Source organism: Schistocerca cancellata, chromosome 7, assembly GCF_023864275.1.
Source record: "Schistocerca cancellata isolate TAMUIC-IGC-003103 chromosome 7, iqSchCanc2.1, whole genome shotgun sequence".
NCBI lineage: Eukaryota > Metazoa > Arthropoda > Insecta > Orthoptera > Acrididae > Schistocerca > Schistocerca cancellata.
Genome location: NC_064632.1, coordinates 324,010,567 through 324,031,607, shown reverse-complemented (window position 1 = coordinate 324,031,607; position 21,041 = coordinate 324,010,567). Strand labels below are relative to the sequence as shown.

The following is a 21,041-nucleotide window of genomic DNA, read 5'->3' as shown; positions in this document are numbered from 1 at the left end:
GTGCAAATCCGAATAAGCGTGTGGATGCAGTCTTTTCACAAGCATTATGGCTTTTAGAATGTATGTGTTTATAACAGTTAACACCCCTGTTTTTGGAAACAAGTTGCGACAAGATTCCCTATATTTTGCTCCACAGGTTATTCTCACACCCTTTTTTTGAGGAATGAGTAGCTTATCTAGATTGGCTTTGGTTGTTGACCCCAAAATTTCAAGTGAGAGGAGAAAAGAGCATGGTATGCAGTCTTTAGGATTATAGTGTCTTTACAGAACTTGCTAATAGAACTGATAGCATATATATATATATATATATATATATATATATTTTTTTTTTTTACAACTTAGTTTTTAGGTAGCCAATATGTGTGTCCCATTTCAGGTTGCTTTGGATTGTTAGGCAAAGGAATTTTACACTAGACTTTCTTTACCAATTTGTTGCCAATGTATAATTTAATTTCTTGTCACATTATTACACTCAGCTTCTAGTTCATTACATGACTCCTTTTTACACACAATGGACGTGTCATCGGCATACAGAACAATTTTGGAATTTATAGTACCGGATTATAATATAGCTGATAATCTGGTTGATAATATTAATGACATAAATAATGTCTGTATGTGTTTGCAATGCGAATGATGTCAGATGTAGGAGGTATAAATATAAAAAGTTGCATACTTTGCTTACTTTCATTACATTATATCGTATGGAATCATATTCTGGAGTAACTCATCAAACCGAGCAAAAGTTTTTACGGTGCAAAAGCATGTAATAAGACTAATTTGTGGTGCAACTTAGAGAACATCATGCGTAAACTTGTTCCAGAAACTGTGTATTGTAACCACAGCTTCTTAGTATATGTATTGTTTAGTGAAATTTGTTTCAAATTGGCTGTTTCCAGCCAATAGCTCAGTACATAGTATCAATGCTAGGAATAAGAACACTCTACATAAAGACCTAAAATCACTTACCTTGGTCCAAAAAGGGGTCCAATATTCAGGAACACATTATTTTCAATAAATTGCCAGCAACCATTAAAAATTTGGTTTCAGGTAAAGCATGGTTTAAACAGAGGCTGAAAGACTTTTTGATAGGCAACTCCTTGTACTCTATAGATGAATATCTTAACATGGACTGTTAGACCATCTTAAGTAAAAATGTCTGTCAGATTTCAGTTTTGACAGCACTTGGTCACAATAGTCAAGATTAAGTATTTTGTGTATGATAAATTTGTTAAAAGTGCATAACTATTTTTCATTCTGACAGTATATTAATTCTGTAAATATTAGCAGTTCCAATTTACTGTAGTGTACTCACAGATGATCTGACAAATGACCAGGGAGGTGAATATTCTATTCAAATATTCTATTTTTTTATGTTATACTTTCTGTCATTTTCAACACCCACGAGAATCATCTCATTTTTGGGTCTATGGAACAAAAACTGAATCTAATTTAATGCAAGTGATTTGTATGCCATGATGCCTGATGATGAGCACAAATGGCTCAAAACATATCACTAATATAAATTATAGTAGTTGCTTACTGTACAGTCATTTCTATGTACCTTTTGTTGTTTCACTGGCATTCTACTGTCTCTATAAACATAATTTGCAATTTAATTCAATTGTGTAAGAGCATTGATGTCCACAATGACAGAAATGTGATTCTCTTAAATTGAAGTAAATAAGAGTGAGTAAACAATTCTCTTGATTGCGCTGCTTTAATTTATTGCAACGCCATTCACAAGGTCTGCGTAAGTCTTGGTCCATCACATCGATCCATGCTAAATTTCGTTATCCCACTTATTGTTAAATCTTCCTGTATTCTGTATTAACAAAGTAAAATCGAGGATAGAATAACGACAACATGATGAAAAGGATGGACTATTACTCACCATATAGTGGAGATGTTGAGTCTCAGATAGGCATAATAAAAGGACTGCTAAAGAAGTAAGCTTTTGGCCAAAAAGCCCTCTTCCTAACAACACACGCACACACACACACACACACACACACACACACACACACACACACACACACTTGCACTTTCATGCGAGCACAACTTGCATACACACACAACCACGACCACTGTCTCTGGCTGTCATGGCGAGGGTCTTGTCTTGGCAGCCAGAGGGAGAGGTTGTGTGTGTGTGTGTGTGTGTGTGTGTGTGTGTGTGTGTGTGTGTGTGTGTGTTTGTTGAAGAAGGCTTTTTGGCCAAGAGCTTACTGCTTGAAGTCTATCTACATTTGAGACAGTGTACATGTAATTTAATGCAATATTTTTTTGTTTAGAATCATCAAGTTCAAATCTTTAGAGATTTGTTATTTCTTTACAGAGCAGAAAATGACACATGCAAGTATATAAGGTCATTGGAAGAAGACACAGTTTTAAATGTAATTAGAAGAAAGTAAGTAGAATACCCAGTATACCATTGTTGTATTCATGTGATGTTATTAATTTAAAACTCTTGTCTGTATATCAATTTTGTATTAGTTGTTAGTAAGAGCAATTCTTTTTACCCGTGTTACAATAAACAAAAAAATCAATGTGGCTGCTATGGGAACCAGGACAACCTTATCCTGTGCTGAACTTTCCATGGTCAGTTTGAAAGAAGCATTCCTCAAGATCGAGAAGCTGGACATCTGGACCTTACGCAGATTTATCAATGTCAGTATTGTGGTCCGACCTCACAGTAAATAAGACCTCCTTTGCTTTGTGCATCAGATTGACCTCTTTTCCCATCTCAAATTCACTTGATTCTTTTCCAATTGCAAAGCCATCTTTCTTGATGTTTACCTCAATCTCACTGAAGCTCATATCCAAATCCCAGCTGTTCCTCTCCCACAACTACCACTCAGATCTTTATCCACAAACAAATCTGAGCACAAAATTGTCCTCATACTCTCTGGCTAATTCTGCTCCTACTTTCAGATAACAGTGTTTCTCAATCTTTTTGATAAGTAGAGCCCTCTTTAATGAAATGCTTTATTGTGGGACCCTGTGGTTGTGTTTGTATTGTATGTTTTAATGCAACATTCTGTAAATGGATGACCATTAATCAAGCGAAAGTGACATCCACTAACAAAGGAGTCGCTGACTTTACTGGATCAACAGTATGAAGTTCAAGATTTATTGGAGACTATGTATGTGAACCAACAAGAAAATATCACAGAAGAACAAATTGTTGAATTTCATCGATTTGTCATCAGTGCAAGAAAAACAGTAAAGTCTGAACTTTTGCAAAGTGCCTTCTAACACTACTGTGGATTCCAAGGGCACAAAGAGCATTATTTTTAAAACTTCAAGGCAAAAAAAAAAAGACTCATTACACAGTCATTATTACTGCTGTACTGATGGGACAAAATTGCAGCCACATTTGATTTTTAAAAGAAAAATGCTTCCTAAGGAACAATTACCAAAAGAAGTATTTGTCCATGTACACAATAAAGGCTGGATGGATGGAGGAGGTATAGGTTGTGGATAGATAAAATTTGGTCTAGGTGACGTGGAGGCCTACTGAAGAAGCCTGCTCTGTTAGTTTGGGATCAGTTTCATTCTCACATAACAGAAGACTTTAAAAATATTCTGAATGAATTGAAAACTCAGTTAGCTGTAATTCCAGGAGGGCTAACCATTTTACTTCAAACATTTGTGTGTCAACAGACTGTTTAAGGGACTTAAAAAAAAAGAGGGGGGGGGGGGGGGAGGTGGATGCAATATATAGATTTTGGAACTACACCATCAAGAAGGAGGAAGACACCTAGCATTTTTCAAGTTTGTGAATGTGTCAAAACTTCAGGGGATTCTATAAAAACTGAAACAGTGGTTAAATTGTTTAATAAGTGTGGAATTAGTAATGCACTGGATGGTACAGAGGGTAATTTGTTTTATAAGGATTTAGATTCTGACGAGGATGAATTTTGTGGATTTGAGGATGAAAATTAAAAGAGGAGCACTTTTTCATATTTATTTGTATTAGATGTATTCAAGTGAGAAATTATTTCCCTAAAAAAAGTCCTAAAAATTGGGGTGCATCTTTTACAATGCAGTATCTTATACACTGTCGAATATGTATCTCTTCTCCCAAATTGCTAGCCCAGCAGTTGTTCTTGCTGTAAAATCTACCTTGTGCACCTGTGTGTCACCACTCACTAAATCCTACAATATAAAAGGCAGAGCAACATATGAAACCACACATGTTGTTTATCAATGTATATCTGTTTGTTGCATGACATTTTATATAGGAGTACCATCAACCAAACTGACTGAGTGCGCAAGTGGACGTAGTAGAACATTATATCTTGAGATCACCCAAGACCCAGTTGCTGACCATGCTCTGCAGTATCTCTCAAGTCACACGAGTGCCTGCTACACCACACAGGCCATTTCGATTCCCCACACCTGATACTACCGTACTTTCCCTGTGAACTTTCTCTCTCATCCCACCTCCCTCCTGGACTTAACCTCCAATAACACACAGTCCCCTCAATCCCTTTATTGTCATTATTATATATTTTGTTTGTTTATTCATTCAGTTATTTTCTCTGTTCCTTTCTTATGTCCATTCCCTCCCTACCCTCCCCAACACCCCCCCCTTGCCCCCCTTCCCCCCTCTCCCTCCCTCCCTCCCTCCCTCCCCCCCCCCTCTCTCTCTCTCTCTCTCTCTCTCTCTCTCTCTCTCTCTCTCTCTCTGTCTTCTCTTCAGGTTTTAATTCCACTGTTCATTTCACATCTCATTCCTTGTCCTCTATCCATATTTATTTCTTACTATGACCTTATGTTATCTTGGGGCTTATCAGTAAAATGTCTTTGACCTTCTATTCTCTTTGAAGCCACACTCCCTCATTGTATCCTTGTTCTCCCATCATTCATACAACAGGTGCCTCTCTCACTCATCCTGAGGCTTGGGTGACTTCCAACAAATGTAGCCCTCTTTCCTCCTTGACAAAGGAACTAATATTTCTTCACACAAGCAAGCACACCTCATAAACACATGACCACCAACTTGCGCAGCTTGGACCTGAATGCATATTGTGGTCCGAGTGGTGTGTTTCTCTTTCTTTTTCTAATAAAGACTGTGGCCGAAAGCAAATATTTGAGTGTCTTTTAATTGTGCCTGTCTGCAATCTAACTTGTCATCTTTATGGTAAGTAACAGTCTGTCTTTTCTTACACTGTTGGTATTCCTACCTGGAGTTTCCATTGTTTGAACTAATATTTCTGAAAGATATAATAAGTTTTTTCACTTTTACATTGCCTGTTGCTATTATACTGAAATTTTACTTCTTGTAGCTAAGTAGTGGACAGCCATTTTCTCTCTTTGTAATTTTAACATTTGAAGAGACACTGACAACACAAGGTAAAGAAAACAAGCACGAGAGGATTACTTATGTACAGTGAAGAAAGGTAAACTAGAATCACACATCCTGTTGGTGGCATTGTGTCGAATCACAAACTCAGATTGGAAAAGAAGGGGACAGTGAAGCAACTATAGCTTTTTCAAAGGAAAACTTATGGCTTTGCCTCAAGTGATTTAGGGAAACCATCCGAAACTTAAATCTAAACGGCCAAACAGGGATTTGTACCCCAGTTCTCGTGAATGCAAATCCATTCCTTTAAATAATACTAGAGGCTGAAAAACAGTAACCATCACTGCTCTGTGGCTTTCTCCTCCAGTCAGTGCTTCCTCCTTGTAATGAATGTCAGCTTGTTCTCATATGATCATTGGCCTTCCATTCAGGATTTTCCATCAATGCATTAACTGGAAATATTCAAAATTACAGTAAATCATAGTGTACACAGCTAGCCATTAAAATTACAACACCAAGAAGGGCAGGAAATAACAAAATTTTACTAATTGTGCCTATAGAGTGTAGCAGAAGGAATACATGAATAAATTTGTAAGTGATTGCGGGGGTGCACAGGATGCAAAATTTAACATACAGAGCTGCCATCTCTAGCAGTGACAATGACTGTAACTCTGCTGGGCGTTGAGTCACACAAGGATCACAAAAATAAGAGAAATTAGGGCTCATACAGACATATAGAGTGCCGTTTTTTTCCCTCGCTCTATATATAAGTGAAACAGTAAAGGTAATGACTGGTAGTGGTACAATATATCCTCCACCATGCACCATATGGTGGCTTGTGATGTATGTACGATGGTCATTTCTTAAACAATGCACACTAATTATTTTTACTTACATGTTTATTTTTTTCAATATATCTTTACAATCCTTCGATGTAGCCTCCCTGCTTCTTTATGACTGAATCCCAACATCTCAGAACCCCTATTATTCCATCCAGGACATCATTTCTGTTCATATGTCAAATGGTTGTGTAATGGTGGTAGAAAGCTCTTCCAGATAATGATGTCCACACATAGGTTTTTTCAACTTCGGGAACAATTCAAAGTCTGGTGGACTCATGTCTGGGATGAAGGGAGAATGTGGCAACATTTCCCATCCGTATTTGTGCAGTTTTTGGGCTACAGTAGTGCTGATATGTGGGCAAACATTTTCGTGGAGAATGAGTGGCCCAACCTCAAGCAACTGAGGTCGATCGTTTGTCAGAATACGGAATATTGATGATGTTGGAATTCCCGTGGCTTCATAGAGTTCCTTCCAAGTCACATTCCGATCTTCTTCAATAGCACCTGCCACACATTTCACACCTTGTTCATCTGTCTTGCTGCAATAAAGGCCATTTCCTGACTCAAGATAAGTGTCACAGCTGTACAGTCCTGCATAGCCAAGAGAACAATATGTCCATTCTCCTAGCCATGGAGATCTGCGTGATGTTGAGTATGGCCCTCCTGAAGCCATCAATTCCATATTCACATGACAGTCATAGGATCCTGACTGACACAAGCATCAGTATCACCAAACAATAAACCTCAGTCCCAAAAGGCCAAGATTCCTGCTGCTGTAAAATTCCGACACATGCTGATAGATATTTCTCCGCCTACGCACGAGACGTAAGATGATGGTCTCACAAAAACCAACTTTCAAATGTAATTTCTGAATGACAATAACATGTGGTTCGTGGCCTCTTTGTTGACTCAAATCTTCCTAATTTTATCTTGATGGTCTTTTCGCAAGATATATGTAGGAGGAAGCAATATATTTGTTGACTCTCCTAGTATTGTATGCTCTTTGAACTTTAACAGTAGACCTTAATGTGATGCAGACTGCCTCTCTTGCAGCATCTGCCACTGGAGTTGAGAGAGCATCTCTGTGATGCTTTTGTGCTTACTAAATGGACCTGTAATGAAACATGCTGCTCATCTATGGCTCTGTTCTATTTCCTCTGTCAGTCGTGTCTGGTACATAGCCCATACGGATGACAAGCAATACCCAAGTATATGCTACTTCCTTTGTTGGTGGATTGCATTTCCTGTGGATTCTTTCAGTGACTGTCAGACTGGCATCTGTTTTACTTGTGATTAATTTTACATGGTTGTTTCACTTCAGATCACTCCATATACAAACTCCTAAATATTTTATGGAAGTAACTGCTTCCAGTTATGGTTCTACAATGTTTTAATTATACAATAAAGGGTCTTTCTGCCTATGTATTTGCAATACACTACATTTCTTTATGTTGAGGGTCAGTTGTCATTCCCTTCACAAAGCATTGATTCTCTGCAGGTATTCCTGCATTTCACTATAATTTTCTAGTGTTGTGACTTTTCTGTATACAACAGCATCCACAAAAAGCCTCATGGAACTTCTGACATTATCTGCTAGGCCAATTCTATACATTGTGAAAAGTAAAGGTCTTATAAAACGCCCCGGGGGCACTCCCAAAGTTACTTTTACATCTGTAGACTTCTCTCGATTCGGAATTACATGCTGTTTTCTGTTTTCTAGAAACTCTTCAATCTAGCCACACAGTTGATCTTATTTCCATATGCTCTTATTTTTTTCGTTAGGCAGCAGTGCGGAACTGCCATCAAATGCCTTTCAGAAGTCATGGAATCCATCTGGACACTTACGTCTACTGCTTTCTGGGTCTCACGGATGAACAGAACAAGCTGAGTTTGGCATGATAGTTGTTTTCAGAACCCATGATGGTTCCTACAGAAATGTCATAATATCTACATCTACATCAATATTCCACAATCCAACTTACAGCTCATGGCAGAAGTTACCCCAAACCACTACCAGTCATTTCCTTTCCTGGTCCACTTGCAGATAGAATGAGGAAACAATGACTGTCTATATGCCTCCACATGACCCTTAATTTCTTGTACCTTTTCTTCATGGTCCTGATGCTCAGCATATGTAGGAGGCCACAGAATCTTCCTGCAGTCAGCTTCGAGTACCAGTTGTCCAAATTTTTTTGGTAGTGTTCCTCGAAAACAATGTTGCCTTCCCTCCAGGGATACTCATTTGAGTTCCCAAAGCATCTCCATAACACTTACATGTTGTTCGAACCTACCAATAACAAATTTAGCAGCCCGCCTCTGAATTGCTTCAATGTTTTTCTTTAATCCAATCTGGTACGGATCCCAAACACTGGAGCCATACACAAGAGAAAGTCACACTAGTTTCCTGTATGGGGTCTCCTTTACAGCTGAACTACACTTTCCTAGAATTGTCCCAATAAACCAAAGTCAACCATTGTCTCAAGCAGGACACTACAAATGCTGTATCCAAACATTAGGTTTTGTCTTTCCTACTCATCAACCTTAACTTACATTTTTCTACATTTAGAACTAGACGCCATTCATCACATCAACCAGAAATTTTATCTAAGTCATCCTGTGTCCTCCTACAGTCACTACAGTCAACTTCAACACCTTACTGTACACCACAGTATCATCAGAAAATAACTGCAGATTGCTGCCCACACTGACTGCCAAATCATTTATGTATGTGGAGAATAATAGTGGTCTTATCACACTTCCCTGGGGCACTCCTGATGAACCCTTGTCTCTGATGAACACTCGAGTATTCCATATGCTTGTACATTCTTTAACAGCCTGCAATGAAACACCATGACAAACACTTTCCTGTAATCTAGAAATATGGAATCTGCCTGCTACCCTTCATTAATAGTTCACAGTACATTGTGTGATAAATGGGCAAGCTGAGTTTCACATGGGCAATGCTTTCTAAAACCATGCTGATTGTATATTACATATTACATTCGAACTGAGACAATGTTCAAGGATTCTTCAACAAACATAGCTTAGGGATATCAGTCTATAATTTTGCAGATCCATTCTTCTGCCCTTCTTACATACAGGAGTCACCTGCTCTGCTTTCCAGTCACTTAGGACTTTGTGCTGAGCAAGAGATTCATGATAAATCCCAAGTTAAGTAAGGGGCCAGTGCCATAGAGTACTATTTGAAAAACCGAATTGGGATTTCGTTTAGACCTGGTGACATTTCTTTTCAACTCCTGCAGTTGTCTCCCTGCATCAGGGATTCCTATTACTACGTTGTCTATGTGGGAGTCTGTTCAATGGTCAAACAATGATACGTTTGTGATGTTTTCCTGTGTGAACAATTTCTTGAACATGAAATTTAAAACTTCAGTTTTCAATTTGCAGAGAAACCAAGAAAATTCTGGCCCTATGTCAAATCGCTAATTGTGTCTAAGGCTTGCATCCAGTCACTTGTTGACTACTTCCATCCAGTCACTTGTTGACCAGTCTGGTGTCGCAGTTGGAGATAGCAAAATGAAAACCGAAGTTTTAAATTTCACGTTCAAGAATCTTGTTATTAAATCATGGTGGCTCTCTTCTGTACTTAATCCACTTACTAGGCACATAGTTCTCCAGAGTACCATTTATAATCTGCGTAAACTTCACCCATAATTCGTCTATGTCCATCTTACCAGTAAGATGTGATGTCAGTTTGCTGTCTAAGTGAGATGTTAACAACTGCTTATCTGCTGTTTCTAGCAGAAACATTCCTCTAGCCTTCTTAGCTGATCTATTAACTTTCATAACCATAGTTGCTATAATGACATCATGGTCACTAATACCCGTTTCTATACTGACATTGTCAATAAGATCCAGCCTGTTTGTAGCTACAAGGTCTAAGGTATTTCCACATGTGGGCTGCCGAAGTAGCACACAAGACAGTTTTTGGACAGCATGTTCAAAAGTTCTTCACAAAATTGTCTGTCAGTACCCCCTGCAGTGAATCCTATAGACATCCCCGTTGGTAGATTAAAGTCGCCTTTCAACTAGTAATGCATGATCTGGATATTTATGCCCTATTAACTGTAGACATCCTTTGAAGAACTCTAGATCTGTCACAGCAGAGTCAGGTGGCCGGTAAAAACATTCACCATTTAAATTAGTTTCTCCTAGACCTATTATACATGACCAAATGACTTCACTGTCACGCTCAACCTTGACCTTAATAGAAACAATGTTTTTGTCAACTACAATGAGCACTCCTCCTCCTAATGAGTGACCATAAAACATGTCCCAAAATACTGCAACAGACTGACATTAGAGATACGCCTGGCCTGTAGTTTTGTAGACGGCGTCACTCCTATGTGCTTTGTGTGGTTGCACTGAAATACTAATCATTTGCATATCCCAGCATGCATCAGACATCATGCCAGTTTGATATTCATTATGTGCCCCCTTCGTTGCAATTTTTGTGACAGGCAGTGAATATTAGCTTCACAACCTGATATTTGATTTTCAGGCCCTGCATCTCAGATGGTGAAGTTCGGGCCAGGGCATTACAAATCTTGCTTGATTTATGTTCAGTGAGACAAGATATCCCGATTCAAATAGTTGAAATGCTGTTGCAGAAAGACAAGTGTCAACTTCAGAAAGCCCGATATTTCTCAGACTCTCATCATCATCGCTTGAAGAATCGACTTATGCAGGTTTTGTTAGTTTTGGAACCTTACCTGTCATACGTAAGTAAAACCATATTACTATATCACTCTCCATGTTACATTTTAAAATAATTATATTTTCATTCAATCCAGAAACTTGGAAAATTCATTTGCTGATGGCAGGAGGCAGATGATAGTTCTGAATATTGATCTACCGAAATCATGTTTTCCTTCCTCCTCTTTTCTTCTCAGGCTACAAATATAGCATATGTGATCAGTGGTGTACCTCTTTTTTTTCCCCCAACCATATTCACAGATTTTGCCTAATATGAATTAGACATACATATTTCAGCAAAACCATTACGTACATATGGACACCAATGTTGTGGGAGAAGATGTGTTAGACAATCAGTGCTACATTGCTCTCCAAAAAGAAACAATTCAATAATATTGAAAATACAGTGGAACATCACATAGCAAACATGATTCATTCCAGAATATTGCTTGTAGTGTGAAACACTCATTAAGCAAAGCAGTTTATTCCATGTAAATTAATGTAAAATATGATAATGCATTCCATGAAGAAAAAGTGCAGTTTTATCTTAGTCATGCTATTTATTGAAAGAAAATTATACACTCAGAATTATGTACATTATTATTCATGATACACTAGTAATTCTTTTCGACTAGGAAGCTATTTAGAGTCATTTGTTTCCGCTAATGCTTCAACACTTGGCGAAAATGCGACACAGCATTATCGTCAAATAAATTTGTAGTGCCCGTAGCCACTGCTGTATTTGGGTGGTGATTTTCAGTGTAGGATGCAACCAATTCCTCTGCCTTCAGCATTTCTCTTATTGTGCCAGAAGATTGCTGCTAAGCTGTTACCTTCCCCTCCTCCTCCTCCCCCATCCCCTTCCCCCCTCTCCCTCCCCCTTACCCCCCTCCTCCTTCCGCCACTCCTCTCCTCTTCTCCTGAAGAACTCCTCTCCACAGCTTCCTGCCATGGAACACACTGCAACTCCATAAGCTCTTTGGTGGTCATTTCTTGGCTGTGATCTTCCACAATGGTCAATATCATTGTTATCCATATTTAGTCCCATGGTCTTGGCCAAAGGCATATACTGACTCAAATGCGTCAGAGTCACATTCAGCAGTGCACTCCGGCCAAATCTTCTTCCAAGCAGAAGTGAGAGGTCTCTTGGTAACCCCTTCCCACACCTTTTTGATCGTCTTGATGAAGGCAACAGTGTAGAAGTGATATTTTCAAAACTCTCTGCGAGTGAGATTGGTAGCTTCAGTAAACTCATCAGTAAGCAACTTCTGGGTCACTTGCAACATGTTTCAATCAATTCCTATTTCCTATCTTTTCATACAGCTTCATTGAAGCTCCTTAATTCTGATAATTACACTCCCAGTGATTTGGATGAACAACCAGAGAGCATTAGCATACACACAATTTAATGTTTCCATATGTTGAGTCCTCTACATGAAAAAGTACAATCTTGACGGGACACAGTGCGAGTCTAATCATAAATGAGAGGAAGATAAGCTTGAGAATTTCTTTCTATTCATCAGACAGTGACAGACTACTCGACATCACAACTCTCACTGGAGGTTTATTTGTGGAATACCCTACAGACTGGACTAACGACCTCAGAAGTTGAGTCCCATAGTGCTCAGAGCCATTTGAACCCTATAGACTGTGACATGTACAGCATCTTAAGTTTAGCAAAGACTTTGTCTTGTAAAAGAGTTCATGCCAGGAAGGGGGGGATATAATTGTTACATCCCACTCCTGACACCAATTTGTAAAAGAGTACGTGGTTTGGGGGTGGCGAGAGAAACTTCTGACAGCAATGTTAATGTATAAAATGGCAGGGAAGGGGGAAGAAGGTTGTTAAATATGCCTTGTGGCGGCAGTGTTCAGGAGGTCGAGTGGTCAGGATCCAGGGCTGCTGTTAAATGACAAAACAGGAAATTAAGTACATTAAAGAGGATATATTTCAATATGCAGAGTACAAAGAGTGTGCCTAGGGTCGGAAGTTTGCAGGTACAGGTCATTCTAGGCGGTTGAACAATGAATTAAAATGGGTAACGGAAGGGGAAGCGGTTCATGTTAACTGTCTCTTCCCCAAAAGCAAAGGCAGCCCATTAAGTAAAAGAATAATATGATTCCAGTGAACCATTCTAAACATGTTGTTGCAGTTTCATTAGTTACATTTCTTAACAGCTGCAAGAAATTGATGACATCACATAGCATTTGCAGAATTAAATCCTGAGAAATGAAATGGTGAAATGTGACTTTGAGTACTACACTCCATGTTTTCCATTGTTTTTACTCTTACCATAATCTGCTGTTAACAATTGCTTATCCAAATAGTGGGAAGCACTCACCAAATTAATCCTGCATGTATAGGATGCTGATCTCAAACTTGCATCATGGCTATATGAGAGTCTGCACAAGGAGAATCATCAACCAAGTGTGCGTCATCAACAAGAATGGTTGCTGGTTAAGATTCTATTTCGCCACCACAAGCTAATTGATGACATGTGGCTAAAACTGAAAGAGGTGAGTTTATAAAAGAGTGTATGATTTGAACATTGAACCATTGGAATTCTGTTTTGTTGGCTTAGAACTTGGCAAACAGTGTTTAGAACTGGGTTCCTGTACTGACAGTGCCCTTCAGACGAAAAAGAAACGTTAAATCATTTTTCTGTTTCTTCAGTTTTTCTTTTGAGTTTGGAAATTTTATTATATCAGTTTTCCAAGTGCCTCCAAAATAAAAAAGGACAACAAAAGCAGATCAGTAAATGAATACAAAACAGTTAATCCACTCATCATAATTCAGTACTTTTGTATTGTTCACCTATAAAAAGTTGCAACAGTAATACAGAACATTTTATGGAAAAAATTCTTATTTCTATAATTATTGTAGTTAAGCATTACAGTGTATTGACTATGTACCAGTAGAAGCTAGGTAAGAGGTAAAAAAATGATATTTTGTGAGTCCCCCACAAATGAATAAAAGCACATAAATGGTACAGATAATTAAGGAACTTTTTCAACTAATGTCAAATGCTTCTTTGTACTTAAAGTAACAGAAGAGAGTTGTAAAATGAAATTACAGATAGAGATAATTTTTATGTATTAGTTTTTGCATTAGTTTGACATAAACTAGGCAGGTCACTGCCATGAACAACATAGCTAGTGGAAATCAAAATCATTACTAAGTCAGTTGCTGAAAACGTATTAAATACAGTGTGCCCAATCATGTCACACTGAAGTCCAATATTTAGCTGCATGGGATTAGCCGAGCGGTCTAAGGCGCTGCAGTCATGGACTTTGCGGCTGGTCCCGGCAGAGGTTTGAGTCCTCCCACGAGCATGGGTGTGTGTGTGTGTTTGTCCTTAGGATAATTTAGGTTAAGTAGTGTGTAAGCTTAGGGCCTGATGACCTTAGCAGGCCCATAAGATTTCACACATTTTTGAAGTGCAATATTTATGTTTAAAATGATCCTGGTCACATATCCTCTTCAGTTCTAGAATAAAGTCATCTTCTTGTTATTCCATCTTAAGGGTCCCCAACAGTCATTCCAAATTCTAATAATTGTGTCACCTGTTATGTATGTGCCAATATTTTCATTCAAATTCCTTTCTGTCTTTGTTTCATTGCAGGCTATTTTGGAAATAATTTATATTCATATTTTAAAAGTTGACTATACAATTTGCTGAAATGTAGCACATTTCTTCAACAGGCTTGTGAGAAGAGGACTGGTAGCCTGTGTTCTTTTACAGCTGTTGTGATGTTCCTGGCACAAACCCTTGATGATAAATTAGACAAAGAGAACTTTGTAGACAAGAGCATGAGTGAAATATTTCCCTTTTGCATGGGACAGCACTTCAGTGTTCGCCTGTATGCTCAAGTAAGTTCTTGCATCATCTGCTTCTTTATTCAGTGAATTGCTGTTACAAATATATTCTAATGTCTGACCTGAAAAAATTGTTTTAACTTTCGTATTATGAGACCATTTAGTGCAGATAATTTATTTGGAAGTCTGTGGGAGGGAAAAATTGTGTTTTTGAATGAGAACAAGTGTATTTGCTCCATCAGTGACTGACCACAAGTAAAGGCATTATGCTGATCAATTTATTGAAGATTATTACAGCAGTTCAAAGACGTGTGAAAATAATTAAAAAATCATCTGTGCAAAAGGCATGCCATACTGCATACAAAAATCACACACACATTCGCATACGCACATCTCACACAGATGATTGCTTCTCTGGTTTTTGTGGCCGGATTGCGGACTGCAGCTTTGTTGGGCGGAACAGCAGTCTGAGGAGGATGGGGGAGGAAAGAGGGAGGCATGGAGCAGGGAGGGGGAGGAATAGCAGGGTGGGGATGGGGGGAGTTGGTGTGCTGCTTGTGGGAGCATGTTGGAATGTGATGGGATATGATGAGGACCAGAATAGAGCTGCTAGGTGCAGAATCAGGTGGCTGGGACGGGAGGAAAGGGGGGGGGTAGATACCTGACCTCAACCATCGCTAATACCTGTCTTCCACCTACCTGTCCCTTCCTTGGACCCACTCCAACTGATACACGCCTTTTATTCTGCTCCAGTGCACCTGCTAGTCCTTTCCCTTTCTCCACTTCTCTCTTTTTTCACTCCTTGCCCCCCCCCCTCCCCCCTCCCGCCATCTTCTGACTCTGCATCTAGCAGCCCTATCGTGTCCCAACTGTGTCCCTGCACAGTCCCGCAATCCTTCCTCTTTCTGGCCACATGCCTCCTTGTTGCATCCACCACCTACCACCCACCTCAGATTTCTGTTCCTGTCAGACACAGATGCAGTTTGCGGTCCAGTCATAGCAGCCGGAGGCAGTGGTCTTGTGTGTGTGTGTGTGTGTGTGTGTGTGTGTGTGTGTGTGTGTAAGGCCTTTTGGCTGAGAGCCAGCACTTTTAGCAGTCTTTTCATTGTATCTGTTGGCAGCTCATTGCTTCCTCTCTATGGTGAGTAGCAGTCTATCCTTTTCATAATATTATTTTTATTCCAGTCTGGACTTTCCATTGACTGATGAAATGAGAAGATATAAAAATGCAGCAAATGAATCCACTGAAACTGGATACCGTATTTACCCGAATCTAAGCCGCACTCGAATCTAAGCCGCACCTGAAAAATGAGACTCGAAACAAAGGAAAAAAAGATTTCCCGAATCTAAGCCGCACCTGAAATTTGAGACTCGAAATTCAAGGGGAGAGAAAAGTTTTAGGCCGCACCTCCAAATCGAAACAAAGTTGGTCCATTGTAATATGAGACACAATTTAGGTCGAATGAATGACGATACAGCTACAGTAGTTTGGTTCGAGTCGTAAGCTTTACCAGGTAGCCATTGCTATACGTCAGGCGCTCCGTCCGTATTTATACGGGTACCCTTCCTTTTTCACGTGCTTTGTCTGGTTTGAATCGATTGCTTATTTTGTTTGATCTGATAAGTGCCATTTTCTCTGTTATAGGTGTTTACGTCACTCTAAGCTGAAAATGCATCACTGTACTGTGTCATGCATTGTTTGCCTCATTCTGATAGTGCGTGTTTACGGCCTGTCGCCGTTCACGGCATGGCTTGCTTTTGTGCGCGCTACCGCCGCTTACAACTAAAAAGAGGCGAATCGTCTCATTAGCGAAGCAATGTCAAGAGACTGCTATTTGTTGTTACTTACACTGCTGCTTTCTTTGAGAATGATCAGCAAGAACCAAATAATAGGCTGCGTATGATAGAACATGTACTGAACGAGAGTTAGGCGAAAATTTTTCTCCGTTTGAAAATCTATGCGGCCGCTTCTTTAGTACATCAAATTCTGCACAGAAATTAGAGTCATCTTAGATTTAAAAATCTAGTCCGTCGCCGTGGTTCATTTCTGACTGTATCACTATTAGGCTAAGAATAATACGAATATAAACATGACACGATAAGTGTATTTTTCCGCGTTTGCTGTTGTCTCACTCTAGTTTCGTAGTTTATTAGGCAGACAGGATTTAAATGAGATAGTAACAAACATGGAAGAACACATGGCAAAATGTTTGTATTCGTATTATTCTTATTGTGAATAGTGAAAAGAATACTGCTTGTGATTCACATTTCATCAGGTTACTATTAGCAACCATCTCTTCTCACAGGTAGGAAAAAATTCAGAACGTAGAGTTGGCCATATTGAAAAACATCCCAAACAGTCTTGCCAGTCGGATTTTCGTAGTACATTGAAATTCTAATACACTCCTGGAAATTGAAATAAGAACACCGTGAATTCATTGTCCCAGGAAGGGGGAACTTTATTGACACATTCCTGGGGTCAGATACATCACATGATCACACTGACAGAACCACAGGCACATAGACACAGGCAACAGAGCATGCACAATGTCGGCACTAGTACAGTGTATATCCACCTTTCGCAGCAATGCAGGCTGCTATTCTCCCATGGAGACGATCGTAGAGATGCTGGATGTAGTCCTGTGGAACGGCTTGCCATGCCATTTCCACCTGGTGCCTCTGTTGGACCAGCGTTCGTGCTGGACGTGCAGACCGCGTGAGACGACGCTTCATCCAGTCCCAAACATGCTCAATGGGGGACAGATCCGGAGATCTTGCTGGCCAGGGTAGTTGACTTACACCTTCTAGAGCACGTTGGGTGACACGGGATACATGCGGACGTGCATTGTCCTGTTGGAACAGCAAGTTCCCTTGCCGGTCTAGGAATGGTAGAACGATGGGTTCGATGACGATTTGGATGTACCGTGCACTATCCAGTGTCCCCTCGATGATCACCAGTGGTGTATGGCCAGTGTAAGAGATCGCTCCCCACACCATGATGCCGGGTGTTGGCCCTGTGTGCCTCGGTCATATGCAGTCCTGATTGTGGCGCTCACCTGCACGGCGCCAAGCACGCATACGACCATCATTGGCACCAAGGCAGAAGCGACTCTCATCGCTGAAGACGACACGTCTCCATTCGTCCCTTCATTCACGCCTGTCGCGACACCACCGGAGGCGGGCTGCACGATGTTGGGGCGTGAGCGGAAGACGGCCTAACGGTGTGCGGGACCGTAGCCCAGCTTCATGGAGACGGTTGCGAATGGTCCTCGCCGATACCCCAGGAGCAACAGTGTCCCTAATTTGCTGGGAACTGGCGTTGCGGTCCCCTACGGCACTGCGTAGGATCCTATGGTCTTGGTGTGCATCCGTGCGTCGCTGCGGTCCGGTCCCAGGTCGACGGGCATGTGCACCTTCCGCCGACCACTGGCGACGACATCGATGTACTATGGAGACCTCACGCCCCACGTGTTGAGCAATTCGGCGGTACGTCCACCCGACCTCCCGCATGCCCACTATACGCCCTTGCTCAAAGTCCGTCAACTGCACATACGGTTCACGTCCACACTGTCATGGCATGCTACCAGTGTTAAAGACTGCGATGGAGCTCCGTATGCCACGGCAAACTGGCTGACACTGACGGCGGCGGTGCACAAATGCTGCGCAGCTAGCGCCATTCGACGGCCAACACCGCGGTTCCTGGTGTGTCCGCTGTGCCGTGCGTGTGATCATTGCTTGTACAGCCCTCTCGCAGTGTCCGGAGCAAGTATGGTGGGTCTGACACACCGGTGTCAATGTGTTCTTTTTTCCATTTCCAGGAGTGTACATTCGAAGATGAACAATACGGAATTTGTATTTACTTCGTTGGATAATGTATGAAAATGCAGTGGTCGAAACTCGGGGCGGAGAAAAAAAAGTTCGTCTTCCACCTTTTTTTAAATTTATTTACTGACGCAGAGGTTTTGGCGCCAGTATTTATCTTTGTGCCTACAAAGCATGTCTTTGTAGCGCTACATATATTCGACAGCAGAAGTTAGTTGTGGCGGCACCTACCAACATTTTTCAGAACTTCCGCTTGCTTTGCACTCGATTCTAAGCCGCAGGCGGTTTTTTGGATTACAAAAACCGGAAAAAAAGTGCGGCTTAGATTCGGGTAAATACGGTACATACATCTGAAAAATGAAATTGATAGAAGGTACAAAATGCAAAACATGAATAGAGGAGAAATGCAAAGCTTTAGATGCCACCTGTAGGAAAGCTGAAGAAACCTTTGGAGAAAAGAGAAGCAATTTTATGATCATAAAGAGCTCAGACAGGAAGTCAGCACTAATTGAAGAACAGAAGATCGAATGGTGGATGGAATGTATGTTACCAAGAGATGCAGTAACAACTATTTGTTTATTAACCTATAACTGAACACAGTACAGTTTCTGGGCATGAAAGTCCACACTACGTGATTACAACTGAAATATCAATCACTGACATTCCCTGGAACATGCTCACAATGACAAAGACCATGAAAGCCATAGTAGGTGCTGAGGAGGATTAATGACCTTGTCCTGTGATGCGGTGGCTGATGAGCGGTCAACCAAAGAGTGGAAGGGTACCGAGAATGAGAAGTAACCCAGTCTCATGAGGCTGTGATCTTAGGAACAGTCAGCAGGCAATTGCAATGAAGCAGTGTCCTCAGTAGTGGCTGGTGGAAGTCCAGGTAGTGTCGACCACTCAATGTGGACCATGGAGTGTAACTGACCACGAAGTGGATGAGCAGTGACCTAAATATCCGTCAGCGGATAAATACTGGTAAGACGTCATACGGAAACATGACCTTGTGGTAGCGAATTGATGTCTGAGGCTGCAGCACTGTTTACCATGACACGCATGCTGCATATCTGGACGGCTTGTGTCACCTGTTGCTATGGCAGCTGCAGGTGCATTGGAGGAAAACAACCCAGTGAATTATGTAGTCATCTTCTACTTACAAGCAATGTCCCAGAGTACAGTCGCTAATAGCAGGAACCGTAACTGGTCCGCAATATACATCAGAAAGTGAGATGGCAGCATATCCAGGAGTGCAACACAGTGTGTATCACATCCCTCCCCACCTTGAGACAGATTGTGCAGCCATCTCAGAAAGGGCGACACTCAATGGAGGAGGAAAAACTCATCCTCCAGAGCAGAGTTTCCCATCGATTCGAACGAAGCATTAGTACCTGCAGCCAGTTTTCAAACATACACCAGAGAATTTATAACCAAACAATTGTTGTTGACTGTAACACAACCTCACATACCACAGTTATTGAACATAACCAAAACACTAGACACACTGCAAATGAAAAGACTTAGAGCAACCCATAAAAAAGTAGCAGCCTCTGAAGATGAATACAAGATACAAAGAAATATGACTGATCAGCGTGGGGTTATAACTAGAATTAAATTTTCACTGTGCATCAGAGTGTATGCTGATATGAAAATTCCTGTCAGATTAAAACAGTGTGCCTGATAGGGCCTTGAACTCGGCTTCCTTTGCCCTTCATGGGCAAGTGCTCTTCCAACTGAGCTACCCAAGCACGACTCACAATCCATTCTCACAGCTACTGATTGAAGTCAGGCTATGAGGATGGGTTATGAGTAGTGCTTGGTTAGTTCACTCGGTAGAGAACTTGTCCGTGAAAGGCAGAGTTACCAAGTTTGAGTCTCGGTCCAGCACACAGTTTTGATGTACCAAGAGGTTTCATGTGCTCGAAACATCTGACATCTGTGACCCAAGTGCGCAAAACGGGAATAGAAAAAACACATAACAACCATTTACGGCATAACTCAGCGCAATTTGTGTGAATACACCAAACTGCATCTGTTGTTATGGTCTTCAGTCCTGAGACTTGTTTGATGCAGCTCTCCATGCTACTCTGTCCTGTGCAAGCTTCTTTAGCTCCCAGTACCTATTGCAGCCTACATCCTTCTGAATCTGCTTAGTGTATTCATCACTTGGTCTCTCTCTATGATTTTTACCCTCCATGCTGCCCTCCAGTATTAAATTGGTGATCCCTTGATGCCTCAGAACATGTCCTACCAACCGATCCCTTCTTTTAGTCAAGTTGTGCCACAAACTCCTCTTCTCCCCAATTCTATTCAATGCCTCCTCATTAGTTATGTGATCTACCCATCTAATCTTCAGCATTCTTCTGTAGCACCACATTTCAAAAGCTTCTATTCTCTTCTTGTCTAAACTATTTATCGTCCATGTTTCACTTCCATACATGGCCACACTCCATACAAATACTTTCAGAAACGACTTCCTGACACTTAAATCAATACTCAATGTTAACAAATTTCTCTTCTTCAGAAACACTTTCCT

At 40.7% G+C, this 21,041-nt stretch overlaps 1 protein-coding gene across 2 annotated transcripts in view; it reads left to right on the top strand.

Annotated features, from left to right (window-relative positions):
* LOC126091897 (probable methyltransferase TARBP1) overlaps positions 1-21,041 on the top strand; it is a 112,044-nt gene that overhangs the window by 15,798 nt on the left and 75,205 nt on the right. For both annotated transcript variants that reach the window (XM_049907196.1, XM_049907195.1), the window contains exons 3-6: positions 2,336-2,407; positions 10,673-10,892; positions 13,231-13,383; positions 14,570-14,737. In XM_049907196.1, the coding sequence (XP_049763153.1) occupies positions 2,336-2,407; positions 10,673-10,892; positions 13,231-13,383; positions 14,570-14,737 (613 nt within the window). The remainder of the gene's footprint in view (positions 1-2,335; positions 2,408-10,672; positions 10,893-13,230; positions 13,384-14,569; positions 14,738-21,041) is intronic.